The sequence below is a fragment of the Triticum aestivum genome, chromosome 4D (assembly GCF_018294505.1).
Source record: "Triticum aestivum cultivar Chinese Spring chromosome 4D, IWGSC CS RefSeq v2.1, whole genome shotgun sequence".
In the NCBI taxonomy this organism is placed as follows: domain Eukaryota; kingdom Viridiplantae; phylum Streptophyta; class Magnoliopsida; order Poales; family Poaceae; genus Triticum; species Triticum aestivum.
This window is the reverse complement of record NC_057805.1, coordinates 301,620,511-301,633,791: the sequence shown is the minus strand read 5'-3', so window position 1 is coordinate 301,633,791 and position 13,281 is coordinate 301,620,511. Positions and strand designations below refer to the sequence as shown.

The window sequence follows — 13,281 nt, the reverse complement described above, 5'->3', positions numbered from 1 at the left end:
TAATCACCCATAGATTTAAACCATGAGTAGGAAAATTTCTTAGCATTAATTTCATTCTTTCCCAAAATTGTGCAACATGTTCATGCTCAAGTTGTTTGAAATTCATAATTTGGTTTCTAAGGGAAATAATTTTCATGGGAGGAAAATACTTAGTAATAAAAGCATCTTTGCACTTATCCCAACAATCTATACTATTTCATGGCAAAGATGAAAACCAAATTTTTGCACGATCCCGCAAAGTGAAAGGAAATAATTTTAGTTTCACAATATCATTGTCCATATCTTTTTTCTTTTGCATATCACACAATTCTACGAAAGTGTTTACATGGGATGCGGCGTCCTCATTAGGATTACCGAAAAACTGCTCATTAGGATTCAACAAAGCGGCATTAATATCATAAGACTCCGCACTAGCGGCGCGAGGAGCAATAGGAGTAATAATAAAATCATTATTATTAATATTGGAAAAATCACACAATTTGGTATTATCTTGAGACATAGTGACTACGCAAACAAGATCACAAGCAAACAAAAGATCAAACAAGAAAAAGGCAAACGGAAAATAGTTTTGTATTTTTGCAAAAACTTTCAGAAGCGGGGGAGACAAAAACGAGAGGTAAATGGCAAATAAAGTAATTGCAAGGAGATGAGAGTTTATGCGTAGGTACTTGATAGATGTTGATGATGTCTCCCCGGCAACGGCGCTTGAAATTCTTCCTGTTACTTGTGATCCGCGCTGGTATTTCCCCGAAGAGGAGAGGATGATGTAGCACACAACAGAGGTAAATATTTCACTCAGTTATGAAACCAAGGTTATCAATTCAGTAGGAGAACCAAGCAACACTATGCAAACAGCACCTGCACACAAATAGAAAATACTTGCAACCCAACGCGTAAAGGGGTTGTCAATCCCTCAACGGTATTGAGATAGATTAAATCGTATAGGTTTTGATAAATAGATTTGACAAAATACAAAATAAAATAAAGAAAGAAAAATTGCAGCAAGGTATTTTTGATTTAATATATGATAAGAAATAGATCCGGGGCCATAGTTTTCACTAGAGGCTTCTCTAAAAAAATAGCATACGGCGGGTAAACAAATTACTATTGGGCAATTGATAGAAAAGCTAATAATTATGACGATATCCAAGGCAATGATCATGCATATAGGCATCACGTCCAAGATTAGTAGACCAACTCCTGCCTGCATCTACTACTATTACTTCACACATCGACTGCTATTCAGCATGCATCTAGTGTATTAAGTTCATGGAAAAATGGAGTAATGCAATAAGAACGATGACTTGATGTAGACAAGATAAACTCACGTATGAATAAACCCCATCTTGTTACCCTAAATAGCAATGATACATGTGTGTCATGTCTCTTTCTGTCACTGAGATTGAGCACTGCAAGATTGAACCCATCACACCACTTCCCATGGCAAGATAAATCAATCTAGTTGGCCAAGCCAAACAAATAAATTGGAGAAGAAATACGAGGCTATAAAAATCATGCATGAAAGAGTTCAAAAAAGACTTAAGTAATATTCATGGATAGATCTGATCATAAACTCACAATTCATCGGATCCCAACAAACACACCACAGAAAAGAGTTACACCAAATAGTCTCCAAGAACATCGAGGAGAACATTGTATTGAAGATCAAAAGTAGAGAAGAAGCCATCTAGCTACTAACTACGGACCCGTAGGTCTGTCGTAAACTACTCACGCATCATTAGAGGGGCAACAAGGATGAGGAAGAACCCCTCCGTGATCGTTGCCCCCTCCGGCAGAGTGCCGGAAAAGGCCTGTAGATTGGATCTTGTGGTTCTGGAACTTGCGGTGGTGGAAAAAGTATTTTGTCGACTCCCCTAGGGTTTTGGGTATTTTAGAGAATTTATAGAGGCGGAGGTAGGTCAAGGTGGTGCTCGTGGGCCCCACTACCCACAAGGGCGCGTCGGAGGCCCCTGGTGCGCCCTGGTGCCTAGTACGCCCCACGAGCCTCTTCTGGCTCCCTCCCGAAGCTTCGAGGGTCTCTTATCGCCAGAAAAAAATCTCCAAAAAGTTTCGTGGCATTTGGACGTCGTTTGGTATTGATATTCTGCAAAGTAAAAAACAAGCAAAAAACAACAACTAGCACTGGGCACTATGTCAATAGGTTAGTCCCAAAAAATGATACAAAGTTGCTAGTAAATGTATATAAAACATCCAAGATTGATAATATAACAATCATGGACAATCAAAAATTATAGATACGTTGGTTACGTATGAGAAAGGAAATGAACTTTACTTTATGTTTGGAAACCACCTATAATGTATCTAGCATGGAAGATGTTGGGAATTCTCGATCGTAGTGTTGACTGGAAAAGCATGCCTCTCAAAATAATTTTATCTCTAATTTAAGCTTTGTGCTCTGGCACCTCTGCAAATCTATGCTTCCCTTTGCGAAGGGCCTATCTATTTACTTTTATGCAATTTTTATTTTTATTTTGAGTCTTCACCCTCTCTTATAAGCACCAACTGGAGAGCACTATTTTCATACTTGTGCAATGGGTGTAGCTAATATTGAGTGTGTTTCATGAATGGATCAATGATTGAGCATGACGGGATAGGTATAACGTTCTTTAGTATTGATATTTGAAAGACATGATTGTTTGTTGGGATGCCTGAGTATTGATGTCTTTATGTCAAATTATAGACTATTGCTTGGAATCACTCATGTCTTAATATTCATGCCATGATTAGATTATATGATCAAGAATATGCTAGGTAGCATTCCACATCAAAAATTATCTTTTTTTATCATTTACCTACATGAGGACAAGCAGGAATTAAGCTTGGGGATGATGATACGTCTCTGTCGTATCTATAATTTTTTATTGTTCCATACCAATATTATACAACTTTCACATACTTTTGGCAACAATTTATATGATTTCTTGGACTAACATATTGATCCAGTGCCCAGTGCCAGTTCCTGTTTGTTGCATGTTTTTTGTTTCGCAGAATATCCATATCAAACAAAGTCCAAACGTGACAAAAATTTACGGAGATTTATTTTGGAATATATGTGAATTTCTAGAAGAGGAATCAACGCAAGATGGTTCTCGAGCGGCCCATTACCTATCAGGGCGCGCTTGGGGGGCCAGGCGCACCCAAGTGGGTAGTGGGCACCTCATAAGGCGGTTGCTGCCCTTCTTTCCCCGCAAGAAAGATATTCTATGGATAAAAATCCCCTCAAAATTTCAGCCCAATCAGGGTTATGGATCTCTAGGAATATAAGAAACGGTTTTCGGCCACAAAACAGAAATGCGAAACAAAGGAGAACAGAGAGAGAGAGAGATCCAATCTCGGAGGGCCCCCCGCCCTCCGCCGCCATGGCAACCATGGACCAGAGGGGGAACTCTCCTCCCATCTAGGGGGGGATGCCAAGGAAGAAGAAGAAGGAGGGGGCTCTCTCCCCCTCTTTCCTGGTGGCGCCGGAGCGCCGCCAGGGCAACCATCGTGACAGCAATCTACACCACCAACTGCGCCACCGTCATCACCAACTCTCTCCACCTCTATGCAGCGGTGTAACACCTCTTCTCCCCGCTGTAATCTCTACTTAAACATGGTGCTTAATGCCACATATTATTATCCAATGATGCGTTTCCATCCTATGGTGTTTGAGTAGATATGTTTTGTCCTATGGGTTGATTAATGATCGTGATTGGTTTGAGTTGTATATTTTATTTTAGTGCTATCCTACGGTGCCCTCCGTGTCGCGCAAGCATGAGGGATCCCCGCTGTATGGTATTCCAATACGTTCATGATTCCCTTATGGTGGATGGGGTGAGTGACGGAAACACATACCCGAGTAGGTGTGTTGTTGCGCATGGGGCAAAGAGGACTTGCTACCTAATGCTATGGTTAGGTTTTACCTTAATGATCTTTGGTAGTTACGTATGCTTGCTAGAGTTCCAATCATAAGTTCATATGATCCAAGTACGGAAAGTATGTTAGCTCATTCTCTCCCTCATATAAAATTGCAGTAATGATTACCGGTCTAGTTATCGATTGCCTTGGGACAAATCTTTCTCTTGTGTTAAAAAAAGTTTTCTACTAAACAACTAACTTATATTATCTTTCAAATTACTCGTAGTTTTATTCTAGCTAAATACTTCTAGTTTTATTCTTGCAAACTTATCCTACACCTACAAAATAGTTTCATACTTGTTCTAGGTAAAGCGATGTAGCTAAGTACTTCTACTTTTATTCTTGCAAACTTATCCTACACCTACAAAATAGTTTCATACTTGTTCTAGGTAAATCGAACGTTAAGTGTGCTTAGAGTTGTACCAGTGGTCGATAGAACCTGAGGGAATATTTGTTCTACCTTTAGCTCCTCGTTGGGTTCGACACTCTTATTTATCGAAAAAGGCTACAGACGACCCCTTATACTTGTGGGCTATCAACCACAAATGACGTTCTTCATCTGAGAGTCCAACTGAGCAAATGTCTTTCTGTGAGTAGGAGTGACACGTTCACTAACGGCAAGGCGCTATTCTTGACAATGATACGTCTCCAACATATGTATAATTTTTGATTGTTCCATGCTATTATATTATCGGTTTTGGATGTTTTATATGCATTAATATGCTATTTTATATTATTTTTCGGACTAACTTATTAACCTAGAGCCCAGTGCCACTTTCTGTTTTTTCCTTGTTTTCGAGCTTCGTAGAAAAGGAACACCAAACGGAGTCCAAACCGAATAAAACCTTCGCGATGATTTTTCTTGGACCAGAAGACACCCAGGAGACTTGGAGTGCAAGTCGGGAGAGCCACGAGGCGGCCACAAGGGTGGAGGGCGTGCTCAGGGGGTAGGGCGCGCCCCCTACCTTGTGGGCCCCTTGGTGATCCCCTGACCTAGATCTTCCTCCTATATATTCAGATATATTCCCAAACCACTAGAAGCATCCACGAAAACACTTTTCCACTGCCGCAACCTTCTGTTCCCATGAGATCCCATCTACGGACCTTTTCCGGCACCCTGCCGGAGGGGGATTCGATCACGGAGGGCTTCTACATCAACTCTATTGCCCTTCTGATGAAGCGTGAGTAGTTTACCTCAGACCTACGGGTCCATAGCTAGTAGCTAGATGGCTTCTTCTCTCTCTTTGATTCTCAATACCATGTTCTCCTTGATGTTCTTGGAGATCTATCCGATGTAATATTCTTTTGCGGTGTGTTTGTCGAGATCCGATGAATTGTGGATTTATGATCAGCTTATCTATGAATATTATTTGAATCTTCTCTGAGTTCTTATATGCATGATTTGATATCTTTGTAATTCTCTTCGAACTATCGGTTTAGTGTGGACAACTAGATTGGTTTTTCTTGCAATGGGAGAAGTCCTTAGCTTTGGGTTCAATCTTGCGCTGTCCTTTCCCAGTGACAATAGGGGCAGCAAGGCACGTATTGTATTGTTGCCATCGAGGATAAAAAGATGGGGTTTACATCAGATTGCTTGAGTTTATTCCTCTACATCATGTCATCTTACTTAATGCGTTACTCTGTTCTTCATGAACTTAATACTCTAGATGCAGGCAGGAGTCGGTCGATGTGTGGAGTAATAATAGTAGATGCAGAATCGTTTCGGTATACTTGACACGGACATGATGCCTATATTTCATAATCATTGCCTTAGATATCGTCATAACTTTGCGCTGTTCTATCAATTGCTCGACAGTAATTTGTTCACCCACTGTATTATTTGCTATCTTGAGAGAAGCCTCTAGTGAAACCTATGACCAACGGGTCTATTTTCCATCATACAAGTTTCCGATCTTCTATTTTCCATCATATTAGTTTCCGATCTACTATTTTGCAATCTTTTACTTTCCTATCTATAAACCAAAAAACCCAAAATATTTACTTTATCTTTTGTTTAGTTTTATCTATCTCTATCAGATCTCACTCTTGCAAGTGACCGTAAAGGGATTGACAACCCCTTTATCGCGTTGGGTGCAAGTTGTTTGATTGTTTGTGCAGGTATTGGTGATTTGTGCGTTGTCTCCTACTGGATTGATACCTTGGTTCTCAAGCTGAGGGAAATACTTATCTCTACTTTGCTGCATCACCCTTTCCTCTTCAAGGGAAAAACCAACGCAAGGTCAAGAATTAGCAGGAAGAATTTCTAGCGCCGTTGCCGGGGAGATCTATTCCAAGTCAAGACATACCAAGTACCCATCATAAAACTCTCATCTCTTGCATTATATTATTCCCCATTTGCCTCTCATTTTCCTCTCCTCCACTTCTAAAACGATTTTCAAAAAGATTTGCCTTTTTCTTGGCCCCTCTTCTATTCGTCTTCTCCGTTTGCTTTTGTGTGCTCGTGCGTTAGATCGCTTGTCTTGCTTTCATGGCTAGTCCTCCCATCATTGTTAGCACTCCCGATAATGAAGTCCTCAATTTTAAACAAAGGGAGGGAGAAAATTTAAAAGATGCTTGGTATATAATTTCCAATGCTCAGAATAGATCTACTCGAAAGCAATCTACTGCCGTTCTTCTTCGCAATTTTTATGTGGGCATTATTCCTTGGAATAGATATGTTCTAGATACCATTACTGAAGGGAAATTCTTGGGGAGCCATACTTTTGATTCTTACAATGCTATGATAGATTTATTAGGGCCACCACCTCTTTTGCTCAATGGAACTATTTTAACCTTGGAACATGTGATGCAAAGGCTTTATATTATTGAGAATAAAATTGCTACCGTAGAATTGATTGAAAATTTGGATAAAACGATTCATAATCAGATTACTCAATATGGATCTAAGGTAGGAGTTACTTTAAAGAATCTTTGGGAAAAGGAACCCATAGTTAATGAAAAGATAGATCAGGATTCTACTAGAATTGGCAAACTAGAAGATATTATTACCAACTTGGGTTCCGCTTTTTCCTCTGTTAAAACTACTCAAATTCTTCCTCCTACTAAGATTGCCAAGTTTATTTATGTTCCTAAGAATAAGGGTGATTCTTCTAGTAAAGAAAATGAAGATCTCAAAACAATAAGTGTTCACCCCATTTTTTTTGATATTATTAAGGAACCAATTGCCACGAGGGAATTTCTTGATTTATTGCCTAGGAGTTTGATTATTGATAGAACCAAAGAATCTCCTAAGGATTATAAGTGTGCAATTGAAGAATTGCATACCGAAGATGACAATACCTAGATCTATTTGTGTTTTTATGCCTAGCTAAGGGCGTTAAACAATAGCGCTTGTTGGGAGGCAACCCAATTTTATTTTTATTCTTTGATTTTTGGTTCTGTTTTGAAATAAATAATTCATCTAGCCTTTGGTTAGATGTGTTTTTGTGTTTTAATTAGTGTTTGTGCCAAGTAAGACCTTTGGGATGGCTTACGGTGATAGTTGATTTGATCTTGCTGAAAAACAAAAACTTTTGCGCTCAGGAAAACAATTCTAATTTTTAACATAAGCGTGATAAAATACTGATTCTTTTTGAAGAAGATTTAAACAAATTTCCCAGGTTTTCCTAAATTTTCAGAATTTTTGGAGTTACAGAAGTATTCTAGAGTTATAGATTACTACAGACTGTTCTGTTTTTGACAGATTTTGTTTTCTATGTGTTGTTTTCTTATTTTGATGAATCTATGGGTAGTATCGGGGGGTACGAACCATGGAAAAGTTGGAATACATTAGATATTACACCAATATAAATAAAGAATGAGTTCACAATAGTACCAAAAGTGGTGATTTATTCTCTTATACTAACGGAGCTTATGAGATTTTCTGTTGAGTTTTGTGTTGTGAAGTTTTCAAGTTTTGGGTAAGGATTTGATGGACTAAGGAATAAGGAGTGGCAAGAGCCTAAGCTTGGGGATGCCCAAGGCACCCCAAGGTAATATTCAAGGAGAACCAAGAGCCTAAACTTGGGGATGCCCCGGAAGGCATCCCCTCTTTCGTCTTCGTCTATCGGTAACTTTACTTGAGGCTATATTTTTATTCACCACATGATATGTGTTTTGAGTGGAGCGTCTTGTACGATATGAGTCTTTACTTTTTAGTTTTCCACAATCATCCTTGCTGTACACACTTTTTGAGAGGGGCACACATGAATCGTGATTTATTAGAATATTCTATGTGCTTCACTTATATCTTTTGAGCTAGGCAATTTTGCTCTAGTGCTTCAGTTATATCTTTTTAGAGCATGGCGGTGGCTTTATTTTGTAGAAATTGTTGAACTCTCATGCTTCACTTATATTATTTTGAGAGTCTCTAAACAGCATGGTAATTTGTTTTGGTTATGAATTTAGTCCTAATATGATAGACATCGAAGAAGGATATAATAAAAACTTTCATATAAAGTGCATTGAATATTATGAGAAGTTTGATTCCTTATGATTGTTTTGAGATATAGAGATGGTGATATTAGAGTCATGCTAGTGAGCACTGGCGGAGCTACTCACGGGCAAAACTGTGTCGTGGCCCGCCCTGCAAAATCGCGAAAAAATATATATACATGTGCGACATAGCCCAAACACACAGCCCACATGATGGCCAGCCCACTACGCTCCATAACACAAAGGGTCAAAGGCGTTCCAGTCCAACAGTCAACAGAACAGCTGCCTAATCCATCCCCTGTTCGCGTACTTCACTAGGGCACGTCACCGGACGGCGGCGGAGGACCAGCAGCTGGCGCGGCCACAGCTAGTCGGAGCTAACCTCAACTCTGCTGCCAGTGGCAATCCATCCCTCATCCACCATCTGATGTGGCAGCACTAGCTGCGGCGGCGAGCCGGCCAGTGGGCAGTGGCGACCCGGCAGCGGCGGCAAGCAGAGCAACGAGCGGCGACTGGAATTGAGCTACTGGCCGCTACGAGGACGACCATTCCAGCATCATTGCCGTGATGTAGACGACCCAAGAGGACAACGAGCAGTCAATTTCGTCAGGTAAATTTCTCTCTTGAATTGTTTCCCCAATTTCAGCTGTACGGGTCAAAGTAAATCTGAAATCAGAGTGAGAAATTTTCAGTCAGCTGATCCTTACAAACTGTAATTTAGGTGCATCTGTCATGGGCAAAGCTAGTCAGCAAAGAATTGATTTAGTTTTTAAAAGGAAAAGAGATGATACAAATGAAGTTGAGGAGGATCCTTCACCACCTGCAGATCATCCAATTCCTCTACACTTGGTTGAATTGGAGCAACAGCAGAACCAAAATGGTCTTCAACAAAATCAACCGGTTCTATTTAAAGGTATCGAATTCTTGCAGCGCGACCCAGGATTACGCCCGCAGATTTGGCAATATCCACCAGAGCAAAGAGATAGTGTGCGGCGAGCATATTTATTGTTGACTGCTATGCAACCCCGTCTACAGAATTATGAACCTTCAGGTGAAATAGGGCATCAGCGCTGCTTCAAGTACAATTGGTTTGCTCAATTCCCCTCATGGCTAGAGTATTCAGAGGACAAACATCGTGCGTATTGTCTATATTGCTTTGTCGCCAGCAAAAAAGAAAGTACAAGAGGTGGTTCTCATGTATTCACAGTCGATGGCTTTGATAGTTGGAAGAGGGTTAATTGTGGAAAACATTGTGCATTTTTAACCCACATAGGTTCTGGTCCATGCTCATCTCACAACAATGCAGTCACAGAATGTCATGCCTTACTCAATCAACCATGCCACATAGAAAATGTGATGGTAGCAAAGGACAAGGAGAAAGTAGAAAGAAACTGTTTGCGTTTGAAAGTCTCAATTGCAGTTGTCAAGTGGCTCGCACGTCAAGCTTGTGCTTTTAGAGGGCATGATGAAAGACCTCAGTCCAAAATTAAAGGAATTTTTCTTGAAATGGTGGAGCTTCTCGCAGAATTCAACCCCGAGGTTGCCAAAGTTGTGATGGGGAATGCTCCGTATAATTCAAAGTACACATCACCTGATATTCAAAAGGAGATATTGAGTATATTTGCATGTAAAATCAGGAAGCATATCCGCGAGGAAATTGGAGATTCTAAGTTCTCCATTTTAGTGGACGAAACATGTGATGTAGCAAAGAGAGAGCAGATGGCGCTGATTCTCAGGTTTGTCGATAAAGGTGGTGTTTTGCAAGAGAGATTCTTTGACTTGATACATGTAGAAAACACAAGGTCTTTGACACTTAAAAATAAGCTGACCTATGTCTTATCAAACCATGGTTTTGACATCCAGAACCTTCGGGGACAAGGTTATGACGGGGCTAGTAATATGAGAGGTGATTTGAATGGACTACAAGCTCTATTTCTCCAAGAATGCCCATATGCTTATTATGCGCATTGTTATGCCCATCGCTTGCAGCTTGCTCTTGTTGATGCATCCAAAGAAGTGGTTCCTATTTCCCAATTCTTTCAGAAATTGGTGTGTCTCGTAAACACCGTTAACTCCTCTTAGAAGCGCCATGATGAGCTCCACCATGCGCAGCTTGTTGAACTAGAAAATGCAATCGCTATTTCTAGCATAGAGACAGGGCGAGGTTTAAACCAGATCCGCAACCTTAAGAGACCAGGAGACACAAGGTGGGGTTCTCATTTTGGTTCAGTTTACAGTCTTTTGAAGATGTTTGATGCTGTTGTTTCTGTTATCCAAGATATAGCTGCTGATAGATCCATTGGCTCAATTCGTGCGGATGCAGACACTTGTTTTAGCTACTTGTCCTCCTTTGAGTTCATATTTATCTTATGTTTGATGAAAGAAATATTTGAGATAACTGAACTACTTAGTCAAGCCTTACAGAAGAAGTCACAAGATATTGTGAATGCTGTTCGTCTAGTGTCCTCGACAAAAGAGCGTCTTCAGCAGCTGACATCAGATGATGGATATGCAGAATTTATTGTCATGGTTATTGAGTTTTGTACAAACCATTCCATAGACATTCCTAACTTTGAGGAAACTTACATCTTGCGTGGTGGGCGTGCCTGTCATCAGCCTGATCAGTTCACCAAGGAGCATTACTTTCGAGTGGAAATATTCTTTGCAATGATGGATACTCAACTGTTTGAATTAAATTGAAGGTTCAATGAGAAGGTAATGGATCTTCTATCTACTAGTGCTACCTTGATTCCTAGAAACAGATTTAGAGACTTCAAAGCTAGTGATATATGTGAGATGGTGAAAAAATACTACCCAGCTGACTTCTCATAGCAAGATATATATATGGATTAGAACTATAACTAAAACACTATGTTTTGGATGTTTCTAAGGATGAAGATATGAAAAATATATCAACCTTAATTGATCTTTGCCGATGCCTTGTGGAGACAGGAAGACATAATATCTTTAATTTGATTGAAAGGCTACTACGTTTGCTCATTACCCTCCCAGTTTCTATGGCGAGTGCTGAACGTGCATTTTATAGTATGAAGATCATTAAAACAAGGTTGCGGAATAAGATGGAAGATGATCATCTTGCCAACAACTTGCTAGTTAGCATAGAGGGTGAAATTCTGGAGAAATACAGCTATGAACACATCATTGATGTCTTTAGAAGCATTGTGGATCGGAAAGCTGATTTATAGTATGTAACACCATGATGGTCAAGAGTCAAGACTGATGCTAAACTATTATGGCTTCTTTTGCTTAGTACTAGTATATATGTACATAAATATGTGTGTGCATCTTGTAATCAATGAGAACAAGTATGTAGCTCTGTACTGATTATGCCTACTGAAATAGTATATGGTTCCAATTTTAAAATTTTGTGTGCTCTTCAGTAACTTGGCCCGCCCAGTTTTTTCCTTGTAGCTCCGCCACTGCTAGTGAGTAATTGTGGATTGTAGAAATACTTGTGTTAAAGTTTGTGATTCCCGTAGCATGCACGTATGGTGAACCTTTATGTGATGAAGTCGGAGCATGATTTATTTATTGATTGTCTTCCTTATGAGTGGCGGTCGGGGATGAGTGATGGTCTTTTCCTACCAATCTATCCCCCTAGGAGCATGCGAGTAGTACTTTGTTTCAACGACTAATAGATTCTTGCAATAAGTATTTGAGTTCTTTATGACTAATGTTGAGTCCATGGATTATACGCACTCTCACCCTTCCACCGTTGCTAGCCTCTCTAGTGCCGCGCAAATTTCGCCGGTACCATACACCCACCATATACCTTCCTCAAAACAGCCACCATACCTACCTATTATGGCATTTTTATAGCCATTCCGAGATATATTGCCATGCAACTTTCCACCATTCCGTTTATTATGACACGTTCCATCATTGCCATATTGCTTTGCATGATCATGTAGTTGACATTATATTCGTGGCAAAGCCACCTTTCATAATTCTTTCATACATGTCAGTCTTGATTCATTGCACATCCTGGCACACCGCCGGAGGCATTCATATAGAGTCATATTTTGTTCTCGGTATCGAGTTGTAAGTAAATAAAAGTGTGATGATCTTCATTATTAGAGCATTGTCCCATGTGAGGAAATGATGATGGAAGCTATGATTCCCCCACAAGTCGGGATGAGTCTCTGGACTTTACAAAAAATAAAAGAGGCAAAAGAAGCCCATTCAATAAAAATGAGAGAAAAGAGAGAAGGGGCGATGTTACTATCCTTTTACCACACTTGTGCTTCAAAGTAGCACCATGATCTTCATGATAGAGAGTCTCCTATGTTGCAACTTTCATATACTAGTGGGAATTTTTCAAACTTGGCTTGTATATTCCAATGATGGGTTCCTCAAATTGCCCTAGGTCTTCGTGAGCAAGCGAGTTGGATGCACACCCACTTAGTTTCTTTTTGAGCTTTCATACACTTATAGCTCTAGTGCATCCGTTGCATGGCAATCCCTACTCACTCACATTGATATCTGTCGATGGGCATCTCCATAGCCCGTTGATACGCCTAGTTGATGTGAGACTATCGCCCTCTTTTTGTCTTCTCCACAACCACCATATACTATTCCACCTATAGTGCTATGGCCATGGCTCACGCTCATGTATTGCGTGAAAGTTGAAAAAGTTCGAGAACATCAAAAGTATGAAATAATTGCTTGGCTTGTCATCGGGGTTGCACATGATTTGAATATTTTCTGTGATGAAGATGGAGCATAGCCAGTCTATATGATTTTGTAGGGATAAGCTTTCTTTGGCCATGTTATTTTGAGAAGACACAATTACCTTGTTAGTATGCTTGAAGTATTATTGTTTTTATGTCAATATTAAACTTTTGTTTTGAATCTTATGGATCTAAACATTCATGCCACAATAAATAAAATTACATGGATAAATATGTT

The 13,281-nt window shown here is 39.9% G+C and overlaps 1 protein-coding gene across 3 annotated transcripts; it reads left to right on the top strand.

Annotated features, from left to right (window-relative positions):
- The first annotated feature begins 8,601 nt into the window (after nt 1-8,601).
- LOC123097563 (zinc finger MYM-type protein 1) lies at nt 8,602-11,736 on the top strand. 3 transcript variants are annotated; one of them, XR_006447372.1, is made up of 3 exons: nt 8,602-8,962; nt 9,074-11,067; nt 11,305-11,736. XR_006447372.1 is itself a non-coding variant. In XM_044519333.1 (2 exons), the coding sequence occupies exon 2, from the start codon at nt 9,085-9,087 to the stop codon at nt 10,432-10,434; it is 1,350 nt and encodes a 449-aa protein (XP_044375268.1). In that variant the 5' UTR covers nt 8,602-8,962; nt 9,074-9,084; the 3' UTR covers nt 10,435-11,736. The 3 variants fall into 3 exon arrangements, 1 of the variants encoding a protein (XP_044375268.1); XR_006447371.1 differs by having other exon boundaries at nt 11,244-11,736; XM_044519333.1 differs by having other exon boundaries at nt 9,074-11,736.
- Nucleotides 11,737-13,281: the final 1,545 nt, after the last annotated feature.

What these genes read in the sequence shown, in the direction of transcription:
- LOC123097563 (XM_044519333.1), top strand. Translation starts at nt 9,085, where the DNA reads ATGGGCAAAGCTAGTCAGCAAAGAATTGATTTAGTTTTTAAAAGGAAA.